Below are 12,445 nucleotides of genomic sequence, written 5' to 3'. Positions count from 1 at the left end.
CGCTGGGCAAGATGTACCAAGCCTAGCAATATAGTGGAGAAACAGCCTGTGAAATGGTAGTTAGGAGCGGATTAGCTTCTACTTCATCATTCTCCAATATATTTATTCAAGAACAAAGATTTCTTTCCAAAGGAGCATTTTTCCATGGCCAGAAGTTTCAGTTGCAGAGGTAAACCTCGGTTAGTTAGAAAAATATCAAGGGAAGCCATATTTAATGACCTATGATAAACCTGTGTGACAGGAAGTGTTTGGGCATACACCCAGAGATTTCTTGGTTAGGTGCCCATCTACTGTTTTCAGGGACCAGTGGAGGATGCCTTCCACAGATAAGTGGGTTACAGACATAATATAAAGAGATTATGTTATCAGCATCTCTGGTCTAACACTAAATAGTTATTTTGCAAGAAAATGGCCAAGCTTCAATCAGAAATGTATAAAGTTATCAGGCAATTAAAGGCCTCTAGGGTTCAACAGTAATTGTACCTGTACCCAATGGCAAAAAGAAAGATGGGAGTGTCAGAAATCAAGGATGCCTATCTTTATACAGCCATTTAGCAAGGCCATCAAAGTCTTAAGGTTTGTGGTCAGTGAAAGGCATTTTCAGTTAAGGGCCCTGCCTTTTTGTCTGTCAACAACTCCTCCCGTGTATACAAAAGTCATGGCAGTTATGTTGAATGTTCTAAGGTAAAAGGGAATAAACAAGGCCCCTTACTTAGATGGTTTACTGTTTAAAACAGAGTCAGATGAGGCCTTTCTGACAGATCTAAGGGCACTGAAAGTGTTGCAGGGCCATGGCTGGGTTATAGATTGGATAAAGTCTAGGTTGATTCCCTGCCGTCAGATGGAATTTTTGGGTCTCAAATTAAACACTGAATTGGCCAGTTTTTCTGACAGAAACAAAAAATCAGGGGTACTGTGTTTAAAAGATAGTCACAAGGATTTGGGGACTCCTAACTCCATCAGTTCTCAGTTTTATGAAGTGGTTAGGGAAAATGGTATTTTCATTCAAAACTATCCAATAGGAGATGCCACGCCAAAATTTTCCAATTAAACATTCTAAAGAGTTGTTCAAGATTCAATCATCTTTACATTCTGACCAATTAAAAAAAAAAAGAAAATAACTCCAAAGATAAACCAAAGAAAAACTGTGCACTTTACCTGACACCTAATTTTTGGTTGATCTGCCCCATCTGAAGCACATGGATGAAGTGCTTTAAGTGATACATGTACGCAGACCAGGACAAGTGCTTACAGACAGATCCTATCATTTCAACCGATGCAGTGACCATATTTTCATGCTGAAAAAACAATTAAACACAAATATTGGATTATAGCAAGATGACCGTAGTGGTAGTGTATACACACACACACACACACACATATAAATAAAACAATAGCAATGGCTGTATAGCTCACAGCTCTCATACACTCCCAGTTGCTATATTAATTCTCAGTTGAAAACTAGAAGTAACTATACGGTTATATGGCTATATAAAGAAAGCATATTGAAGCTTGAAGTTGCAAGTCAATGGTTAAAGAGAAAGATAAACTACAGACCTAAGACTGGAGCTTCAAGCCAGAAAAACAGGTTAACACCAGAAGGTCACAACAAAGACACTTATAAGACATTTCATTTTCTCAGCACCATACCTTAAGCATGTTTTCATCAAATATAGTGCTGGTGGCATATGGCATTATGTAATTCTGTAGGGATTTGGAGGAAAGCACGGTGTTCCCTTCAGTTATGTTCTTTGCTAGTTTCCGCAATGCCCTTGCTCTTCTGTGGATCTTAGAAGGAAGTAAAAAGACAAATGTTACAGGTATATCAGGTGGAGGCAATCAGTGGTTTCTGCATAAATAGCAGGTACAAAGTAGGTTTCAAACACCAAAGACCATCACACTGTAATTACCTGGATGTGTTTCATATTCTCAAAGAAGTCCATTTCTGGATCATTGTAATCTGTAAGCTGAACTAAATCTGAAAATTCCGGATGCCCAGGGAAAGTACGGATCAGGTTAGAAAGCAACGTGGTGTAATCCTGCTGAATATTCTTTGTAAAGCAAAAAGAACAGTAATTAGCAAAAAAAAAAACACGTATAACAACAAATAATCTTGATCATCCGTAGATCATGTGAATACAAAAAAAGTAAAGCATTATCTTTAACCTGAAAGCATGCATCTGTATCCCTGCATACGCAGCGGCGTCAAGAGGGGGTGGGAGCGAGTACTTTTTACCCAGGCCCAGGTCTGCTGGAGGGGCCCGCTCCTCCATTGCAGGGAGCTGGGCAGTGGGGAGAGAGATGACAGAGCACAGCCTCTCCCCCAGATCAGCACACACTGCTCAGTACCATGTGTTGAGCTAGGAAGAGACAGATCAAGCACCAGCCTGTTATCTCTATAACTCTCGGATATTTTTTCACGGGGGCGTGTCCAAATCCCACCCAGAGGCCACACCCCCTCCATGTTACAGGGGCCTGGCCTACCTGTCATCGCCCCTGTGCATAAGAACGTAGTTATATACACAATAAGGTCCAAAAGTCCAATATACACAGTATTGCAAGTTTACGCTCACACTTATGTACCTCTACTTTACTCTTGAGTCCAGTTTTCAAGCTGACGAGAAGCGTGCGCATAATGATCTCCCGGAACTCCGTAGCAGTGTGCTTTACTGCTGCCAGCTGCTTCATGATACTGGTGAGGCAAAGACCTGCATTGTCACTGAGAGACATATCGCCAAGCTGAAATACAGAGCATTTTATGGTAGTACAATCAATGGAAAGGCGCGTTATGTCCATCGGGGACCGAATTGTCAAATTTAGAGACCAGAACTCTTCCGCAAGCAATAAAGAAAAAAAAATCAGATGACATTCCTTGTTTATCTTACGGTCCATCCCTACTTTTGACATGAGGGTAAATTTATTAAGTTGAGGGTAGCCAAAGCAGCAGTTTATTGGCAACTTTGACTGATAAGAATATATGCTAAACCAGGCTTGCTTAGCATTTATATTGTCGTTTTAAAAGTATAGGACAAAGCCACCAATAGTGGCACCTTAGTAAACCTCCTCTTCAGACAAGAAGCTTTATCTTTCACACTTGGTACCTCTACAATAATTTAGAACATGTTTATGACACAAGCATGAGATTTGCCAAAACAAACTAGATATATATGCAAGGATGATATTTGACTGCAAATACTTACTTGAATGGTGTAAAAGCAATTGTGCATGAGTGGCAGAATATAGTTCACATCTATTGTCTCCATCTCTTTAATATAGGAATTAGCTTTTTGGAAAGCGGTTAATCGGACATCAAAGTTGATATCGTCTAAATGTCTTCGATCAAATGCATTCAACTGAGAAAACAAAATAAAAGTCAAGATCTGTTTTCATACTAACACACCAAAATGTACCACCCACCAATAACCCACCACCAACCTTAATAGCAACATCAATGATATACTGTAACTCAGGAACAAGTTCTGCCAGAACCTGAAATCAAGATTCAACAAGATCAATATAGAATTGGTTAAATATCTGGATGAGGGTAAATGAACTTGGAATTATACATATACCATATTTGGGGAAAAAAGAAGCAAATACAAGATTACAAAACACAAAGTGTACCTGAAATGTGACACAGAGCGTCTGCCGAGATAACTTGTTCTGAACCACAGCAAATAATTTACCCAAAGGCTTCAAGAAACTCTTTGGGTCCATACAGTGTCTTAGTAGATTCTGCACCGTCTCCAGGATATCCACCTCTGTGTCCTAATGTAAAAGAACGGGTACTGAAAATTAGCCAGTGTTCCCCATGGATATTACTGTAGCCAGATATGTTTTATACAATTTCTAAAAATACTTTGTGTTTGTACAATCTATTTACAGATTGAATGGTTGAAATCTATACATTCATTTTAGGTAGGCTTCAATGAACAAAAGTAAATTTTTAATGTCCATACACTAAGCAAATCAAAAATATGACCATCTAAATGACCATGAAGTGACACTCCATACACCATCCAACTTTTTAACAGATTTAGTAGACTGATAAACCATCAGCCAATCAGCTCCTACCTGCTATGTCACAGGCTGTGTTTGAAAAATGACAGGAGCTGATTGGTTGGTGGTTTATCACTCTCCATTTTATCACTTTTCAAGGCTTAGTACATCTCGCCCAGTATCTGCCTACTTCTATGACATCAGAAAAACTTTCAGCTGGAGAGAAAAATGGTCTAACTGAATTGTATGGAATCACATTTCATCATGGTTTAGCTGGTAAGAGAATCATTAATTTGGTTAGTTGAATGCATAGCATATGACCAGCACCAAATTATGAGATAGGTCACCAATTCTGCAAACAACTTGAGCAGAAGAAAGAAAAACAGGCAGATTTCGGCTTTTTAGAATAATTGAATCTGCCACACTGAATCCAACAGAATGATTTTAAGTTTGCCTCAGTATGACTCTAGTCATTGTGCCCTCTTCACATACAGATATAGCAGTGTCCACCCAGAAAGATGGAATATTTTATACAAACGATCCTATAGCACAGAATCATGCATCAGCTGCAGATAACTAGCATGCCTGCAACATAATTACTTACCTGAGCGGTGTTACTTTTATACAAATAGGATATAAGGAGGCTGATGAGTAGATTACTCTGGTCTTTGTCTTGAATAAATTTGCTGATCCTGCAAATCAGAAATATTTACAGATAAAAGCGATCAAACCACTCTCATTTATGATTATACAACATTAGCCAGCACACTCTAATTGACTATTGACGCTAAATAAATGGACATTTCAAAAGGGGTTATTTATAAGTGTCATATGGGTCTATTTACAGAGCCTTCAATGGAAAAGAAAGTACTAACCATCCAGCTCCTGTCATTTTTTTTAAACACAGCCTCTAAAATTACATGTAGGAGCTGATTGGCTGATACTTTCACACCAATGCTCAGTAAATCGATCCGTACGCTTTCAAAAGCGGTGCAATTCCTGCAAAATGGGCTGTAGCACGATAATTAAAATGGCAAAACCAGCCTGATTTTGAATCTGCAGCTGAGATCGTCGGAATCATACTGTTTCTGAAAGCTCAGACCCTATCATATAACCTCCTCAGTGTACTACTGTGGGAAGGGGAATAAGGTTACATCAAATAAGAAAGTTTACAGTTTCCTTCATAGGGTTACAATTGCAATATCAAGTCAATAAGGTTGGTAAATACAGTAACATTGGGTATTGGCATATGCAGAATGCAGTATATTTAAAGCCCCATAAAAAAAGAAATCCCTGAAGCCCCACTAAGCACTTGTTAGATACATAGATACCAAATACGGTAAAGTCTTTTAGTCCAAATGTCGGTCCAATCTGACTCCTCTCACGCGTCACAGGTGTGTGTACAAGGTAGAACAATAAGTCATACTGATGTTGCCACACTCAGCTATCCTACGGAGTATCTTTTGAGTATCTTTTTCGCGCTAAGCTTGGGTTGGCAAGTGTGCCCACATCTAAGTACTATGTCTAAGTACGCAGGCCATAAGGAATACATAAGCAGTGTACCAAGTTGCAGCTCACCACACTGACGCACCCCCCCTTCAGGTGTGCCCAAGTTGCACAAAGGAGGAGTGTGGCTACATCTTTATGCCTTACTGTAAATGGAAATCGCTTCTACATAACATCAGTATAGTATGTTGCAATAAAACCTATTTTCAGATCTAGTTTCTTTACATCCAAGTCTTTTACTGAAACCCCATGTCTAATGACTGCCGACCAAGAAGTAACATTTTACAAGACATGAGCAGTAATCTAGGTTTGATTGGCTAGTGCTGCACAACAGGGAGACAGCTTACTTTGAAAGGATGCTGAGCTCTTTGCTGACTTGTGCCGAGAATTTCTTCCTCCTTATTTTGTCCGCATTGAGCATGCTCTTACTCAGGTACTGGAGAATCGCAGGGACGTGGGGGAAAACCAACTTCACACCAGTGCTTGGACATTCTAATTTTAATAAATAATCCATGTGTCAATGATAGCAAGTGCACACTCAGAGAAAGAAGTACACTAACTCAGATACCTAATCGTCCCACTTACCTTCATTTACATTGGTTACTTCAGGAAACACACAGCCATTTACCACCAAGGCAGAAAGAGCTTCTGTATCTTCAAAGTCCGGGATGTTCAGCAGATTATTAGATATGTCTATGACTAAATTTGCTGTGATTTCTGATAAACTCTTCGTTGATAGCAGGGCAAATGTATTGAACAGTGTATCATACTCAGGCTGCCCAGGTTTTTGCTTGCCAAGTAACGGAAAATATCTACAGTAAAACAAATAGGAGTGGTGATTACAAATCCACATTGTAATTGTAGTAGGCTATGTACCGCTAGTACAGTACACAGCCTGCCAGCTATTAGTATCAGTATTTCAAGATGAAAAATGAGCATCAATCTTGTGCCCCCCCCCCCAACCTATAAATATTCTGACACACCTGGAATGAATTTACAAACTGCTGCTTTCATCTGTTCTTAAACTCACCCTGCCCTATGAGGCTCTAAAATAGACATGTGGGGTTATGCGAGTGGGCTTTTACCCATAATGAACGCATCAGCATTACCCAATATCCTACAATTTCCTTATCCACAGGACAGAATACTTGCCATTAAGAGCAATTTACAATGGCAGTATTCTAATCTCAAATATACATTTGCAGACTCAACTACACTAAAATGTTCATGGAACTGTGCTTTGTAGATGCTTATGATCATCTTGTATTGATATTCTTTTCCTAATCAGATCAAAGGTTACAGTTTTCAGTTCATATTTCCCAGTGTATCTTTTGAACAGGAATGATCCAGTAATCACTTTACTTTGGTGCAGCACAGACGGTGTAATGGTTAGCATTACTGCCTCACAGCACTGAGGTCATGGGTTCAATTCACACCATGGCTCTGCATAACTGTACAGAGTATGTATATTCTCCCCATACTTGTGTGGGTTTCCTCCGGGTACTCCGGTTTTCTCCCACAATCCAAGAATATACTGGTAGGCTAATTGGCTCCCTACACAATTAACCCTAGAATGTCTGTGTGTGTGTGTGTGTGTGTGTGTGTGTGTGTACATGTGGTAGGGAATATAGATTGTGAGCAGCTCCACTGGGACAGGGACTGATGTAAATGTTCAAATATTCTCTGTAAAGCGCTGCGGAATGTGTGCGCGCTATGTAAGATACGGTTAATAAATAAAATAAAAATTACTTAGAGACATGTTATGGCCATAGGCGAATCTAGGGGGTGGTCCAGGGGTGCACAGGACCACCCATTTGCCCATTTTGTAGCTGAGGGATGGGGCTTTCCAACAAGCCCAGCCCCGTGTCTCTAGCCCCATGGGAACCGGAGATATACAGCCAGGCAAAGCTGGAACGTTTTCCCTATAGGATAACATGGGACCCGCTAATTCCGACCCCCACCCAGTTCAATGGCTGCCAGTTCCCCCTTCGGCATCACTGAAACTCGAGGTTGATCTCAGTCGAACCCAAATCGCTGGGCCTTCAATATGATACCAGGGTGATATCCATATGGGTTAATTGGTTCCAGGGATATTGAGGTTAAACCGTTTTTTTTTTTTTTTCATTTCTTGTAATTTCATGACTGTTTATGTTCTTTGAGGGCAGATTTCTCTGGAACCAAACAGCCCAGTTTCACTGGACCAAAATCATTCTAAGCCAACTCAAAAGTTCTTCAATATGATATTACTCATGTAAATGGGTCAGTTGGTTCCGAAGATATAGCTGGTTGGTTAAAGGGGGGTAGGGAGAGGGGAGTGGTTGTCTCTCCCCCTCCCACCAGAAAATGCAGGGACTAGGCTGGTGTATAAGGGGTCAGCCTGGGAATGTCCCTGCATGATCCTGGGACCATATTCCCGGGTAAATCCCTGCATTTTCTGTTGTGAAAGGGGTATTATTTCAGCCCGCACCCCCTTTAATCATGTGATGCCGGTGCCCGGCGTGCTCCCCCGACGTCACGCACAACAACAGCGCGCACAATATTTAAAATGTCCACTCGGTTAGAGGGGACACCAGGAGGGGAGTGGGAGCGTGCTCTGCGCTGTACTCTGCTCCTCTCCCCATAGAAGCAGCTGCACAGCTCTCCATCTCTCCCTGCAGCAGCAGCGAAGGCTCATATAAAGATTTACAGTAAGTGGCACTTTTGGGGGGAAATTGCTTAAGGGACGCTACAAGTGGCAGTATGTGGGGGCATTACGCATAATGTGTCGCTTAATGTGTAAGGGGCATTACGGTGTGCAGCATCATGTGTAAGCGGCATTATGTGTGCAGCATCATGTGTAAGGGACATTATGTGTGCAGCATCATGTGTAATGGGTACTATGGTGTGCGGCATCATGTGTAATGGGAACTATGGTGTGCGGCATCATGTGTAATGGGTACTATGGTGACAACAAGCAAGAACCCCCTAGCAATGAGCACGTAGGTAAGCAACACTTATGTGGCAAATATGTAATGGGCATTACGGTTGGTTATATAGTATGTAATGGGCATCATGATGTGTGGCACAATGTGTAATGGGCATTATGGTGTGTGGCCTTATGTGTAATTGGCATTATGGTGTGTGGCTTTATGTGTAATGGGTATTACGGAGTTTGCCAAAATGTGTAATGGGCATTACTGCGTATGGTCTAAAGTGTAATACCACACCCCTTTTTGTGATGCCACGCCTCCTTCCCATGAGTCCACGCCCCCTTTTTGCCGCGCGGCTACGCCGCGCAAATGTCCCCCTGCTGTTATGTCTAGATCTGGGACCAGCCATTACCATAATTCTAGATTCGCCTATGTTATGGCGGGCATAGTATAAAACAATGGGCCGATTGCAAGGAATATATCAACTTGTCTAACCATTTAGTTTTACAATGCAATGGATCTATATGCAGACATCTGCTCTTCTAGCCATGTATTACCTGGAATTCTGACTCCAAACATGAATGAGCTTTAGCACAAGTGAAGGCGAATGCTGACTTTCCAACTTAAGTCTGCTGATCTGTAACAGAATAAAATACAGTTCTGCAGATTTTAGTCATTAGCATGCATTAATGGGTTGTATAAAAAAAAAATTATTACTACTTGGTACCGTCAATTTATGTCAGAGGTTTGGTTTAAAAAAACAAAACAGATGTAACTCAAAAGAATCAATGTCTCATAAATCTCACAATAGAAAAAGGAGAGTACCAAAATCTGTCAATACAAATACAACGTAAATTAGTCTCTGTACTTTTTCCTAAACCTGTCAGTTCATGGAAAGTATGGAAAGAGAAACGTCAATCATTATCATCATCTGTCATCCTAGTAGAAATGAATACCTAAAATGTCACTTACCTGTGGCCAAATCACTGCAAGAAAAACAGAATCAATCTCCTCTGCTGAATAGGGGTAAGTCTCAAAGTCGCTGAAAAAATCTACTATGCGCCTCATTCCCAGTCTCCTCAAATTCTTTAGTGGATTAATAAACTTAAGCTGTATCTATACACAAATCAAAGGAGAAAAAAAAAAAGTTTAGACTCATCTCTTGCTTATCTGAATATAATATTTATGTATTACAAGTTATTTATATAGTAATACTAGTAATCTCCATAAAAAATATGAAATGACAATTTGTTGATTTTATTTTGTGTGTGGGTGTGTGTGTGGATACAGCATATATTATCCTTCATATGGTGCCACAAAGGTTCCACAGTGCCCGACAAAGCACATAAACAAAGAAGCACAACAAGAAAACAGTGATTTATACTACAAGACAAAGCCCTATTAGTGCCTAGTATATAAACATTGTTGAATCAGTGGTCATAACACTGAAATACGCATCAGGGTGGCAAAAACAGATAAGGTGCCATTGTAGGGAGTATGGAGTAGATGACAGTCTGACAGAAAGTAGGGATAGGAAAAGCACATGAGAAAAGGGGACTTTGCTCATCAGAACTTACATTTGAAAGGGGAAAATTAGACACACGGGTCAGACAATGCACATGGAACAGAGGGTTAGGATGAGAGATGGCTGGGTTTGATGAAGAAGAGGGTCTTAAGAGCTCTTTTGAAGTTTTGTTGCGAGGAAAAGTCTTCTAGGGAGAGGTAAAGAGTACCATGTGCAAAGTCTTGGGAGATGGGAAAAAATAATCAGTAGGCAGGTGAGATAGCAAATATATGTGGAGGGATGAGCACAGGTAGGAATGTGAGGGGATACGCTCAGATGTATATTGTAGAGGAATGGGTGACGGCTTTGTTGGTGAGTGTCAGAAGCTTGAATTGGATTAAAGGGGAAGCAGTCAGTGTAGGGCTACTGAGAGAGGGGAGGTATAAAAGATGCACAAGTTCAAAAAAATGCAGACCTGTCAATGGTTGACACATGGAAAGGTTGGTATGGGTTTCTAACAATTTTTCTCTTTCTTAATTTTTTGGACTTTCATACTGTACTTCACTATCCACACGGATACCAATTGGGAATGGCATCTGCAGCATGACCAACCCAGCAATTCGACACAGGTTAAAAGATTGGTCACCCTGTGTATAATGGGCAAACCAGGTTAAATGTGAAAGTGGCAGACCCGGCACTGAGATGTGACAGCAGTATAGGTTACCCGCTTTCTGTCTCTACTGTTTTCATTTGAAGTAAAGCGACACTCCGTGGCAGATCTCTCCAGGCAGACTATTTAAGCAAAAGTTATGGGAGTCAGATCTTTGTTTTTATATTTAGTGAAGAAGACTTATGTTTGTTCAAGTGACCCACATTTGTTAGAAGCACTTTAAAAAGGCATGTACTTCATATTAAAAGGACCAAACAAACACATTTTAATAGCTATAATATGAATGGTATCTGGTTGATCGAGCTACAAGATAGACAGTAATTCGGTCCTGATGGGGAAAAAAAAAAGTGTGACAGGGTCACAAGGTCACACACACGTTTTGTTTAAAAAAAGAAACACATTTTCAAATGTTCCATCATTTACCATCCATATGGACTACAACTGGGACTAGTAACTAACAAAAAGCAAAACACCTGCGCTATAAAGAATCAGGAGATATTAATAACATTAGTGATAGATTATCACGTAAATGACAGTATTCCTGACAGTGCTGCTGTCCCGTTTGGGGCTGCTCAATGTCCCAATACAGAGAAAAAACAGAGGGAAAATACAAGACTGTGCAGAGTAGGAATACTTTAAAATTACATATTTAATGTATGCACTGCATACAATTTCTCTCTGAAGAAGCCGCTGAGGCTAACAGCAGGCGGGGAAACGCGTAAGTGATAAAGAACTACAGACATCTGTCTCATTTATGCATTCCAGGATCCTTATCTGCAAACAGCACTAAATCCAACCTCCATGGTGTTTCACGCCGGATAAAGTTGCCCTACAGACATTCAGCGTCAGCAACTGGGAGGCACAAGAGGTCATTCTTATCTTCTAGAGGTTACAAGGTACCTTTTAACACTTTGAGGCACATTTATCAAGATCGCATTTTATAATGCGATCTGGGCGGAATATTAACGCACAGGATCGCATTGTAAAATGCGTTCATATCGGGGAATGTATCAATTTTAAGGGCGCAGGGAAATGGCTCCGAAAGGAGCCCGTCCCTGCGAAGCCCTAACTGGAAGCCGGGGGGGGGGGGGTCAGCGCATGCGCGGTTATGCACTGACCCCCGCCGACCACTCTTACCACACTGCCCTGCTCGGGCAGTGCGATGTGTAGCCATAGGCTACAATGGGCTATCGCCATATCAGAATGGCGATATAGCCCAGGGATGGGAAGCCGGGCTGCCCGATGTTGATACATTAGGCAGCTTTGCATCCCCCATAGAAACCTATTGGGAAAGCGGCCGGCGGCGCTGCAGGGGGGATCGCAGCAGGGATCGGAGATTCCTGCTGCGGTCCCCCTATGATACATTTAGGTGATACTTAATATTTGCGGCTAAAGCCCGAAAACTTGTGTTTTCGGGGATTTAGCCGCAAATATGGTTAGATAAATGGGCCCCTTTGTGTCTGGACAGACAGGACTTTAAAATGAATGAGCAACAAAGGTAACCTAAGGTTTTTTACTAACAAATAACCGCCTCAACCTACTTACTACAAACGGCTTAGAAGATTAAGTTGACACACCTATGCACCCATAAGAACTGCATGTTCATAATCTTTGGCAAAGAAATATGACTAACAATGAGATATTAATATTATACCCCGTTCTCACTGCAGCCAAATTCCCGGGTCTAGCATGTAGACCCGGGAATTTTCCTTTTAACGCGGGATTTTTGGCAGTGTGAACGGGTCGCATACCCGGATCTCAGACACGGGTAAAACCCTTCTTTTTACCCGTGTCTGAGATCCGGGTATGCAGACACGGGTTGACCCATTCACACTGCCGAAAAACCCGTGTTAAAAG

The 12,445-nt window shown here is 41.2% G+C and overlaps 1 protein-coding gene across 1 annotated transcript in view; it reads right to left on the bottom strand.

The window, feature by feature from the left end:
* Window positions 1-12,445, bottom strand: part of UTP20 (UTP20 small subunit processome component) — a 107,052-nt gene that overhangs the window by 30,444 nt on the left and 64,163 nt on the right. Inside the window, exons 28-39 of the mRNA XM_083182218.1 lie at window positions 9,387-9,530; window positions 8,972-9,051; window positions 6,091-6,317; window positions 5,853-5,997; window positions 4,604-4,691; window positions 3,625-3,768; window positions 3,436-3,489; window positions 3,201-3,353; window positions 2,584-2,739; window positions 1,911-2,051; window positions 1,651-1,788; window positions 1,159-1,298 (exon numbers count right to left, since the gene is read on the bottom strand). Of these exons, the coding sequence (XP_083038344.1) occupies window positions 1,159-1,298; window positions 1,651-1,788; window positions 1,911-2,051; window positions 2,584-2,739; window positions 3,201-3,353; window positions 3,436-3,489; window positions 3,625-3,768; window positions 4,604-4,691; window positions 5,853-5,997; window positions 6,091-6,317; window positions 8,972-9,051; window positions 9,387-9,530 (1,610 nt within the window). The remainder of the gene's footprint in view (window positions 1-1,158; window positions 1,299-1,650; window positions 1,789-1,910; window positions 2,052-2,583; window positions 2,740-3,200; window positions 3,354-3,435; window positions 3,490-3,624; window positions 3,769-4,603; window positions 4,692-5,852; window positions 5,998-6,090; window positions 6,318-8,971; window positions 9,052-9,386; window positions 9,531-12,445) is intronic.

Source organism: Crinia signifera, chromosome 4, assembly GCF_055691185.1.
Source record: "Crinia signifera chromosome 4, ASM5569118v1, whole genome shotgun sequence".
NCBI classification, from domain to species: Eukaryota; Metazoa; Chordata; class Amphibia; order Anura; family Myobatrachidae; genus Crinia; species Crinia signifera.
This window is presented reverse-complemented; position numbering and strand designations above follow the sequence as displayed.